The sequence below is a fragment of the Condylostylus longicornis genome, unplaced genomic scaffold (genome assembly GCF_029603195.1).
Source record: "Condylostylus longicornis isolate FDR11 unplaced genomic scaffold, ASM2960319v2 ptg000003l, whole genome shotgun sequence".
In the NCBI taxonomy this organism is placed as follows: Eukaryota; Metazoa; Arthropoda; class Insecta; order Diptera; family Dolichopodidae; genus Condylostylus; species Condylostylus longicornis.
Genome location: NW_026577972.1, coordinates 323,197 through 335,768, shown reverse-complemented (window position 1 = coordinate 335,768; position 12,572 = coordinate 323,197). Strand labels below are relative to the sequence as shown.

The following is a 12,572-nucleotide window of genomic DNA, read 5'->3' as shown; positions in this document are numbered from 1 at the left end:
AATAAAACTGGAAAGGACTAATGTCGAGAAAAGAGAATCGAATTTGGAACCGCAAACCGGTTTTGTATTTTATTTTGACCTATAATTATATGCAATTGCTTATTACAAAAATTTAATTAAATGCAATAAATTTTAAATGGAAAATTTTTTTAATTTACTAAAAATAAATGTAGCACTTACATTTTTTAGTTTCATTTTTTCAAAAACTTAGACTTTCGCAATAAGATTCGTAAACAAAATGCAAGTGAATGAAAAGTATGTGATTTTAGCAATCTATAGTACCATATTTGTTACTTATTATGATAGGCGAAGCGAATGGCTAGGCGAATCAAGTGACATTTTAAATTATTCTTTTAATAATAAATAGTAATTCTTTTAATAATAAATTAAATTATTCTCTTAATAATCAACATTTTGGATCTGGGGAATAAACTGCTTTTATTCCCCAGATCCAAAATGTTGCTACCGTAAGACATCAAAAAAAACCTACCAAAAAAAATTATATTAACACCACACATATGTACATACATTGTTTTTGCTTTTTTTGCAAAAATAATTGAATTTTCCTATCCTTTAAGCAATGTCGGGGTTGTTTTCCATTAATTTAATTAAATGCTCTTGGTTCGTTTTTTCACGCTTAAGCTAATACTAAACAATGTTTTCAATGTTTGATCAAAATAAGGACCATAGTGACAAAATTTAAAATGCGAGAATCGTTTAGCGAAAGTAGCACTAGATAGTATGCCACGAGATGTTTATACAAGTAGCATAAGTAAAATTTGTAAGGTTTCAGTTGAAAATTCTTTTCAGGGCATGATGAAGAATTTTTAATTAAGATGTTTAATTTGAATAAATAATTACTCAAAATATTTAAATTTTTTTTTTTTTTATTGGTGTGAAAAGAAAACTTCCTTTTATTCGGAATAAAATACTTTTATTAAGTATTAAAATACTTTTATTAAGTATTTTATTCCGAATAAAAGGAAGTTTTCTTTTCACACCAATGAAAAAAAAAAAATTATATTTCGGAAAAATTATCAACCATTGGAAAAAAAAAATTTTTTGAATATTTTAATTTATTAATTGAAAAATCAAAACTTTATTTCTACCTTCAAAATCTAGTTTTTAACTTAAATTATCTTTTGTACCCAAGTTAGTTTTGTAATTAATATAATTGATACTTTGATGTTGTGATTGAATTGTTTTCGTATAAAATTTTAGTTTGATTAAATGATCGAAGGTAGAAGTTTTTTTTTTATAATTTTGGGAGACTGTAGGTCATGTTGTAAAAAGGTCTATGCGAGACATTTGATATTGAATTTTAAAATCTATCATATCATATTAATAAAAATATTGTTCTTTATTAAGCATAAGTCGTTCGTCTTTTTTATTAAGATCAAGCTATCGAAACGTTTATCTTGAAAATGCTCAGTGATTAAACACCGGCAAAATAAAATATTTTTTAAATAAAATACGAGGCCAGCAGAGATATGAGCAAATTTATAATTTTTAATTTTTTGAAATTTACTTTCTATGCCAGGATAGCAAAAATTGTTCTGAGCACTAAATATTTGCCGTGATTTGTTGGATTATTTTGCTCATATTAATTTTTTAAGAGCGAAATTCGACTGCTTTTGATCGTTCTTTTTAAAAATATTTGTAAACAGAGTTGCAGAGCTGTATCGTATGTTTATTACTATTAAAACATTTCAAGTCAGAAGAGCTGCGCGACTCAACATTATTTCCGAACTACTTTTAAATATACGTTCTAGAATATATTCTTTATATTATTTTCAATATAAATTCTAAAAAAAATCTTGTTAGCTTACAAAAAAAAAGAACAAGAACAATTGTTAAATAAGTAAATAATAAGACATTTTTCTATTTATTGTTCATTTTTTAATAACAACATAAAAATATTATTTGGAATTCATAGTATATCAATCCGCCACTCTTAATTCAATCTTTTCTTTATTTTTCTCTTTTTTAATTTTTTTTATTGGTGTACTTTACTTACAATTTAATTTGTTTTTTTGTTTTCATTTATTTTTATACAATATTTTTTTTTATTTTTTTTTCATTTAATTATTTATTTAAGTAAACTTAGTTTAACTCTAACAGATCCCCAGGTAGAAGAGATCTTAAATTCGATGGTGTACCACGTTCAGCTGATCCATCTAATGATGATGTCCACAAATTACTTGATGCGTTTGGCTGCCAAACTGAGCCACTCCAAGCATCAGTTCCTAAAAAAGAAAAACACAAAACAAAAAATAATTTTATTTTTTAATAAAACAAAAAACAGGAAGCTAAATTTTTTAAATCAGTTATAAAATTATTTAAAAATTATATCCTATAGTTTTCGTTAACGTATTATTCAATATATTTTCAAAGTTTGATATTTTCAAATATGTAATTTTTTATATAACAAATTATTACTTTATTGATAAAATTTTACAAATATTGAAGAAGTGATATATTTAATTATTTCAAAACCACAACGGAAGTTTTGCTCTTTCGTACTTCTAATTATCTACTTCTATATTGGGGCCAATGAAATAAATTTCCAGAGAATTATCATTGTTTGGAAAATTTTGCTTTAAAATCCGCACAATCATGTAGAAATATTTCACTTATAGTTTACTTTTAATTTAAAAATAAAAAAATTTCAAATTATGCAAATATTCTCTTGTTGTATATATATACTTTGATTATTTTTTTCATTAGTGAAACTTTTTTTGAAAATTTTGCAATTATTGCTTGAAAATTTTATAATAATGTTAATTTTCATTATAACTGTTCTTTTCGAAAAATATTACCAAATATATTTTCTCTTTTTTTTTATTCAGCCTTTTCACTTTAACTTGAATTCCCATCAAAAAGGTGGCATGAAATCAATATAATTTTCATAACGAAAACTAACGGACTTTTTTATACTAGAGACAAAACTCAGTAGACCTTCATAATTGACACTATTGTAATGGAAAATTTTTGGAAGGAACAAGGTTCTATGAAAATATCTAAGATAATGTTATATTGTGACATTAAAACATAATGCAAATGAAAAGAAGATCTGGAGGTGAAAATCTTTTCGCTGTTACAGTCCTATCATAAATTCCGTTCGTGACTCCAAAATCAGGAAAAATACAAATTTTATATTCTCAATTCTAAATTAGTAAAATTCTACTGTATCCGTAATACAGTAATCATAAATTGCGTTCGTAGTAAAAATAGCCCTCGATAGCGTCTACAAAAGAAATACTCACACGTAACAAGCAATTTAAAGAGAGTGGTTGTTATAAGTTTTCAAGTTTGTAATTTTTTTGTTTGAATTGGAGTTCTTCCATAACAGACCCCATGAAACGAAATGAATTCATATTTGCTAAAAAAATGTTTTTCCCACTTTTCAAAAAAAAACTCAAAAACTAAAAAAAAACTGCGAAATTTCGTACTTAAGAAATATCTTTTTTTATGAAAGTTTTGTACTCCAATAGCATCAAAAAACACAAACATTTGATAATTGAAATAAAATACTGATTTTGACACTCTGAAAAATTTTGTTGCAATTTAATTTGTGTTGCCACGAAAGGAATTTATGGTCATTTAAAAATCTACGTCGTAGTTTTCTACGAGGAGAGTTCATGATAGGACTGACAAAGATAGAACAAAGTTGATTTACTCCTGCATGTTTTCATTAATTTCAATGATTTTCTTTATATAAATATATTTATATGATTAATATAATACCAGTAAATTTTATATGATTAATATAAATGATATTAAATATGATTAATAGTAAATTATATTAACCTGGTGGTCTTGTTTGATTTTGTTGATTTTGTGATCTCCACGCAGACTGACTATTTGCGTTTCCACTACCGTTATTACTACCACCTGGTCCACCGGGGTTTCCACCGCCCCCACTAGTTCCATTGCCTCCTCCGCTAGTTTGTGATTGACCAACGTTTGGACCATTACCATTACTATTACCTGCAGGTAAGTGTTGTAATATATTCTGAACTTCACTATCGTTGGGTGATTCAGCACAAATTGTTGTATTACTTAGAACACAATTATTTAAAGCCATTTGAGCCTTATTGGCTTCTTCTCTAGTTGCATATTTACATAAAGCGATTCCCTGATTTAAGTATAAATGGAAATTTAATAACGGCCCATGTTGCATACATAAGGTACGTAAGGTTGAACCATCGATCTGAAAATGAAACAAAAATTTTTTATATTTTCTGCAAAAAAACAACAGTATATGAGTCTTGAAAATTTACCTGTGTAGTTAAATTTTTTAACAATAACCATGTAGAATTCCAATTAGAATTAGCTCCAGACCAACTCGTTTGATTATTTGGTGCACCACGGCCGGACAATGTAGCTCCAATCCAACCATTTGCATTACTACCATTTGCGTTTCCTGCATTTGATGGATTGCTTGAATTTGAATTGTTACTACCAGTACCGTTATTATTACTATTTGAGCTACCAACAGCAGATTTATTAGCACCTAACCCGGGTGGCGGACCACGTGATGTCTTGTTTAATTGTGGCGCAGCCCACAATTCTGATGTAGTGGCACTTTGTTGTGGAACATTATCAGACCAACTTTACATAAAAATAAAAAAAAAATTAATTTTAAAAAACAAATTAAGAGACTTAAGGAAATTTTCTATTAATTACCTAGTAAAATTTTGTTGATTTCCAGACGGATTAAAACTCCATGTCGATGAAGATAAACTTAGTGGGGGTAAATCAGTCGGTGATGCTTTACTGCTATTAGCAAAGAGGTCAGCTTCTTTTGGCGTCGGATTAATAGACAGTGGACTTCTAGCTACACTACCTGGGGTAATACTAGGATCATCTTCGATACTTTTTATTTGGGAACCCTAAAAGCAAAATAGCAACATACAAAAAAAAATTAATTTAAAATGTAATGTTTTCTTTTATTAGACAAATCTAATTCTATCTCTAACTTACTTTCCAAGGTTTTCCCGGTTCAAATTCTGGAACTAAATCAGTAAATGCAGTTGCAGGTGACTGCTGTGCTGCTGGCCAGTCTTTGTTCTCATTATCATTGCTAGAATCAGGCCATCCATCACCAATACGTGCGGAAGACCAAGTTCTATTATTAGTTATCCGACGCATATATAAATAAATATGGAAAATTTATACAAATACATTACAAAGTAGGAAATTATTTACCCATCACTTTGTAATCCTAAAGTGTTAATATTAGTAGAATTTGTTGAAATAGATTTAGCAGTTGGACCTGGGGCACGCGAAAAATCTGTACTATCCGTGGGTACATCTTTTTCTAATACTGGAAGCTTCCACTGGTTCAGTCTAGATTGCTGATTTGGAGCTCCTTGGAATGCTCCGGACTGGTCCTTCAAATTAATCTCAGAGAAGTTACCTTGAAGAGCACTTATGGCATCATGTTGTCCTCTCATATAATCAGAGGATGATCCAACACTAGCTGAATTGCTAGTAACACCTACACTACCACCACCTAAATTACCACCGCCTGTATGAGATACAACACTAGCGGCAGCAGCTGCAGCAGCAGCAGCAGCAGCAACAGCTTGTTGATTTTGTTGTGCTACAGCTAATTGTTGTTGCTGCTGCTGTTGTTGTTGTTGTTGTTTTATGTAAATTGCTTGTTGTGCATTTATTTGATTTTGCAAATTTTGTATTGTTTGTTTATATTTAGTAATAGCTACAGTTAATTGCAAATTGTTATTTATACTTGGATTACGTTGGATAGAAGTTTGTGCCCCCTGTAAATGCTATAATAAAAATAACAAAAAATAAAAAATTATTGATGCTTATAATTTTTCTTTTTTGCAGTGTTGTAAAACTTTTTTTAAAATGCCACGTAAAATAAAATAGAATTTAATTAAAATTTCACTACCACCGTTTAAAAACTTAATTTCACAAAATTAGCAAAAATTTTTAAATTTTAATTACTTTAATGTTGCTGAGCAATTGATTAAGCAGTATAAGAGTTGTTGGCGCTAAGGGTTGATTTAGAATTTGATTACTGAGGTAACCACCCTGCACAGCCATCTGTATTTGTTGTACTAACATTCTTAACTGATGTGCAGATGGTGGACCAGATTGATGATTACCACCAGCATTACCTGGCGTCGCTCCTCCAAGACCACCTGGTCCACCACTATTATTAAATTGTTGCTGTTGTGCGGCAGCTAATGCACCTGCAACATTGTGCGGTCCTTGTTGATTAAGGTATTTTTGCACCTAATTGAAAAAAACAAAATAAAAAAATTAATACAACATTTAAATTTCAAATTAAATTTTTATAGTATACCGGTGGGAATTGCATAGTCGTTGGTGGCCCAGAAGGAAATCTTCCAGTTGAGAATCCGCTACCACCATGATCAAAACCACCCGCACCAATACCACTACCACCAACATTACTAGGTGTATCGTCATGTCGGCGCCATCCATCTATATTTTGCCTCGTCAAAATCTCCATAGCTTCATCAATATTAGAATTTGTTGCACGCAAAGCCATTTCCACGTCTTCCTTTTTAAAGCCCATTTCAGTTAATACACGATATGCTTTGGTTGTTCTCAATATATTATCATTATTTTTAAGATTCATAACTTGAGATTTGCTAACACCACCATGTTGTGGGATTGAACCCCATTCAGTACTTAGATCACTTGTGTCTGGCCAGCCACTGACTTGTCCACCAGTTGTATTACCGCCTCCTCCACTAACAACAGCTGAATTAAGTTTATTCTGATTTTTGTTCCATGCATTTGAAGCTGATGAATCACTCCAACCACCACTTACACCACCTGTACTATTTCCACTCAAATTACCCATATTCGTTTTATCAATATCACCCCAATTAGCTGTTCCACCAACATGTTGATCATCACCCCATGCGCCATTATTACGACCACCTCCGCCGGCAGTATGACCCCACATATTATCTGGTTTTAATTGACCACCAGTGCCTGCAGCACCAATAAGACCACCGGTGCCAGCACCAGGTCCACCTGGTCTACCTTGACCTGGCATTGGTCCACCAACATTACCTGGATTTCCACCGGCTCCGCCAGAATTTTGTCCACCACCAATTGTACCACGTAACAAATGTGATCTTGACATTGGATCATTAATATCTTTCCAATGAGATCCACCTGCAACACCACCACCAGGAACACGTGACTGTTGCCCCCATAATGATGTACCATCATCATAGTTTTGCAAATTACGTCTTTGTGGGGGTGGTGAAGGTTCATCACCCCAACCAGTTGATAATTTACTACCAACAACAGCTGTCATGGCAATATCCTTAGGTACTCCTGCACTTACTCCACCTATAGCATTTGTATTCCATTGCGATGTGGTATTACCTGAACCTACACCACTACCAGGAACCACATTTGGATTTATGACACCACCAGTACTGCCAGCTCCACCGGGTCCCACCATTTTATTCAATGGTAAATGTCCTCCTTGTGCTGCAGCTGCTGCTAAAGCGTGGTGTTGTCCCCACATTTCAGCTGATGTACCATTTAACCTTCCTGATATTCCACGTGGATCACCGCGTAAGTCGCGTATTTGCTCACGTGGATCAATTATATTACCAGCATTCCTTAAATCACTTCTTGGATCACCACTTGGGGTTCTTAAATCTCTAGGATCAACATTTCTTATATCCAGTGTTGTAGGTCTCATATCACGAGGATCACCCCATGCATTTGCTGGTGCTGAACCTGTACCTGCTCCAGTTGTTGCACTTTGAGCACCCCAACCCTGTGGTCCACCAGCATTTGCACCACCAGCTGTAACACTACCACCGCTACCCGTATTTGCACCTTGATTTGTTGGTGCGCCTGTCCATACATTATTTGCATCATTACCGTCATCATCTTCACCCCATGTTCCACCTAAATTTGATGTAGGTGTATGTCCCCATGGTGTTTTTTGTACTGGTTGTGGTGGTGGTTGCCCACCATTACGTAAATTTGCTTCCCACAAATCCGTACCGTTATTTATATTTGGTTTCCATATTGGTGGACCACCAGTTGGATCTTTATTTGCTGGTTCTGGTGAACCAGGAACATCCCAATTTGTATCCTGGTTTACGTGCTGGCAGCCCCAACCATCTTGTGAAAATAGTGCTTCACGCATTGTGTTCAATTGCTCTAACTGATTTTTAGCAGCTGCTGCTGAAGTACCACCACCTACAAGGCCGGCATTACTACCATGGTTACCGCCATTATTAGTACCGGCGTTATTATTTGATGGCTATAAAATTTTATTAAAAACAAAAAAAAAATTATTAAAAATTTTCAAGGTAAATTAAAAGAAAATTTTTTTTTATAAAACTTTAGACAAAATTTAACAAAAACAAAACATTTTTTATTTAGTAAACAAAATTTTACTGAAAAACATTGTCAGGGGGGAAATAAATACAAAAATTTAACTTTCTTATGGAAATTTTACGTATTATTATCGGGTATTGATTTTTGTTCTTAGTTTACTTAAATTTTCAATAAACTTTTAGAAATGTTTAAACTAACAAGACCTTTTTCTCTCCCGTTATAAGAACTATTTTAAATTAAAAACATCCATCCTTTTATTTAAAATAAATACAGTGAGGTCTCAGTACAAAGAATATATTCAAAATTCCATAAGTTTTTGTTTGATGTAATACAAAAATTATCTTATATGGGAGAAAATTTTAAAAGAAAAATAAAGTTCTAGCTATTAATGAAACTACTTGCAAAAAAGAGATTTATTGTTATATGAAGGGTTCGTTACAAGGCTATTCCACTGTATTAAATACAAATTAACTGTCACATTTTGTATTTTTTAAGAAATATCAAATTCTTTCAACACAAGTACAATGTTTGATCTCAAATTTTCTGTAGCACTACATTTGTTGTCCGCTGCAATTATTAATGTCTCATAAAACTGGGATTTGTATATTCATTCTACATTATTGAAATTGACTAAGATTAATTATCCCCTAATATAGAATATAGAATATTGTAGGATATTATAAAAAATACAGTTGTTAAAGAAAATTCTTTAAAAAAAAAAAAATAACTTCAATTTTAGAATTTGATTATAATTAAGCCAAAATTTTTGAATTACATAGTTTTTTAAAAATGTAAATGACACAATTTCTTCATTCGCGAAAGAATTAATCAGCATTATTCTACTAGACGCGCACATAAAAATATGTAAGGCGACAGATTTACTATTAACCGCAAAAGCTAGTAAAAAAAAAGTACAGCTGATTTAACTGCGCTAGCCATGATAATTCAAATATTTTTGTGATAGGATAGCAATGTTTATGAACAAACTTGATTAGCAACATTTGTTTATGAATATAGCGCAGTTCTCGCTATATATCGCGATATACTCAGTTTATGAAAAAACCTTTACTATTTGTTATTTATACTTTTTTCCTTTCACTAGTTATTACTTTTAAGTTTCGATTCTTCTGTCACAGCACATTTCGCGTCTAGTAGAATATCAAAAAAAATTCGACGTGACAAAAAAAATTTTACTCGTCTGGTAACTATTAATAAAAGTCTGGTTCTTTGTTATAAAAAAATTATTACAACAAAAATTTTTGAATAACAAAGAACAAAAATTAATTCAACGTTTTGTGTTACAAAAAAAAAAAAGGAAAGCCCAGTCTCATCTTATAAATATTTCATTGAAATTTTGTTGGGGACATAAAAGTATTGTCCCAAAATGTCAGTAAAGCCGCCGCCGCGTCAATCACAACTTTTTATTTAGAAAAACAACAAGCAAAATTAATTTTTTCTGTTCAACAAAACAATTGTAAAAAAAATATATTTCGTTAAAAATACCGTTAATATTGTAATTATTGTAATTAATAAGATTTTTTAAAGCGAATTAGCGAAAATCGCGCTTTAGAACGCGCATATTGTATTATTTAAGCAATTAAGTTTTTTTTTTAATGCAAGTTCTTATTACTTCTGATATTTTAAGGCGCCTAGCGCATATTTTTTTTGATTGCAGGAGATTTTCCCTAAGATTAGAGGAATAAAAATTTTGTAAAACTGTACAGATTCTACAATTCGCAATGGCTTACTTGAAGAAGCATTCAATCTATAATCAAATACTTGTAAAAACTTACCAAATCAGTTAAAATCTTGAACACACCCAAACCAAAATAAAAGGCGCCCCAAAATTTTGTTACTTATGCATATTAATTTTTTCTTTTTTTTTTTATAAAAATATTAATCTATTTGCGGGTCCCGAAATTTTCAATTTTAAGCATAAGTAAAATAGTGGATATTAAAAATATTAGTTTTATGATAAGTGTAAAAAAAAAAAACAAAAAAAAACATTGACAAATTAATGACAACAATAAAAAAAAAAAAAAAAATAAAATAAAAAAATTAAAAATAATGGAGCTGTTAGAACAATTTTTTTTTTGTTTTACCACAGTATGCAATAAAGCTCAACCACTGTCAATCAACAATAGAACAAACAAAAATTATTACACAAAATTTTTTTTTTCTTCTTTATTTACATTATTTCCATTGATTCCTATTATTGGTGATTGTTGATTGGAGTTGATTAACGGAGTTTGTTGTGTTGTCGATTGCGATTGTGGTGACGATACAACACTACCCGACGAAGATGCTACTGATAATGATAAATTAACTGATGATGTTGTTGATGATACAGCAGCAACTGTTGTTGTTAGTGAAGATGGTGACAAAGGCAATGAAGTTGTCTGCTGTTGTTGTTGTCCTATTTGTGAAATTGTTTGACTTTGTTGTTTTTGATTATTTGATTGTTGTTGCGATTGTTGTGACTGCGATTGTTGCTGTTGTTGTTGCTGTGATTGTTGATTTCCACTAACCATACCGTTGCTTTTCTATTTTTATTATTCCTTTTTTCTTATATTTCTTTTGGTTTATTTTTTTTTTTTTGAATTATTTATTAATTATAATTAGTGTTAATCCTTATAAAGAAAAAAAAAAAACTACTTTTGCGAAAAAAATTTTATTTCGGTTTAAAAGTAATTGGAAGCTCTCTTTTGTGCCGATTTTTTATTTCGCCTTTATTTGTTAGAGTTTTTATGTTTTTTTTTAAATTATAAAAAATTATAATTACTCCCACTTAATATAAAAAAAAAAATAAGAAAAAAATAAAAAAAAAAAAATAAAATAAAAATAATTTTGGAATTTTTGATTTTTGTTCTCAACAAAAATATTATGCGTGTTGAAAAAAAAGTCAAATAAAAATTTAGTGTACGACCTCCTGTAACTCCAGATTAGAAAATAGTGCATGCACCCTATACCTATTCTAAATGTTTTGCATTTAAATTAAAAAAAAAACATCCACGGAAAAGTATAAAAATTGTCTGTCGTTGTGTGTTTGTTGTGAGAATTCTGCAATTCGGAAATCGGAATTCTGCAATTCGGAAATCGTTATAGGATTTCTTATTTTTACGATAAAACTACAATATTGTTTTCCCTTTTTATGTACGTATAACGTACGTTGGTATAACCTTTTCGTAAACTATACCATTTTAAATCGTCGGTTAGGGTTTCGAAAATGGGTAAAATTTTTTTCAGGACTAGGTGCCAAATCTTAACGGTCACATATATTAGCGAATTTTCATGCAATTTCTACTTGCTCAAGTTTTTGTTTAAAAAGGGCTAAAAAAAAGAATGGGTGAGACGAAAGAAACAACTGACCGATTTGAAAACTTTGTTTAATATTGACAGAATTGAAAAACGGCTAAAAGTGTTACGACTGAAAGCGACAAGAAAAGGAGAATTCTACTAACACTAAATAGAACATATTTTCTGGCTACAATTTGTATTTTGATATGGCATTGTCTGTTTGGCAAGGTATATGAGCCATCTCAAAGACAAGATACGAGTATAGTTTTATCAAACGTTTGTTTTTATTTTCAAAAAGGTTGGAATGATACCCGTTTTTCTCAATGAATGATGTCATCTAATAAAGTGAATGATGTTTTGGGAGAGTATTACATTAATTAGCGACTTAAAGGAACCCTAAGGGAAGCGCATATAGAACTGTATAGCTGAATGGGATTCCAACATGGATCTTCTCTTGTTGATTTGGTAATAAACGATAATGTCGGAGATGGTTCGGAAGAAGGTGTGTACCTTCATCCTCTTTTACTTATACTATAACTAAGAAAGTAATAAATATAATTACAGTAAATATTCATTAAGAAATTACCATGTGACAATCCTGTAACTGCTGTAATCCTTAATCCAATTTTTTAGTTGTTTTTGTTTTCTTTTTTATTTAATTTTTTCTTATTGTTGTTATTTTTCAAATTTTCTATATATTTATATATATATAAATTTATTTTTATGTACATGTATATTATATGTACATAAATATTTAAATCAATTTTTCTTTTATATATACGTAAATGTATTTTAGGTTTATTTTGTTGCTTTTTGTATTGTTGCTTAAATTGTTTATTTGTTTTTTATTTTTTAATTTTGTAATATTAAATTAAAAATATTTTATTGTATATAGTTGTTTC

The 12,572-nt window shown here is 30.4% G+C and overlaps 1 protein-coding gene across 2 annotated transcripts; it reads right to left on the bottom strand.

Annotated features, from left to right (window-relative positions):
- Positions 1-1,850: 1,850 nt before the first annotated feature.
- LOC129606801 (protein Gawky) lies at positions 1,851-12,572 on the bottom strand. 2 transcript variants are annotated; one of them, XM_055517369.1, is made up of 10 exons: positions 12,257-12,572; positions 10,566-11,160; positions 6,338-8,296; positions 5,977-6,267; positions 5,212-5,795; positions 4,987-5,131; positions 4,690-4,895; positions 4,284-4,614; positions 3,811-4,213; positions 1,851-2,246 (listed from the first exon to the last, which is right to left on the bottom strand). In XM_055517369.1, the coding sequence occupies exons 2-10, from the start codon at positions 10,902-10,904 to the stop codon at positions 2,104-2,106; spliced, it is 4,401 nt and encodes a 1,466-aa protein (XP_055373344.1). In that variant the 5' UTR covers positions 10,905-11,160; positions 12,257-12,572; the 3' UTR covers positions 1,851-2,103. The 2 variants fall into 2 exon arrangements, with proteins under 2 accessions (XP_055373344.1, XP_055373352.1); XM_055517377.1 differs by lacking the exon at positions 10,566-11,160.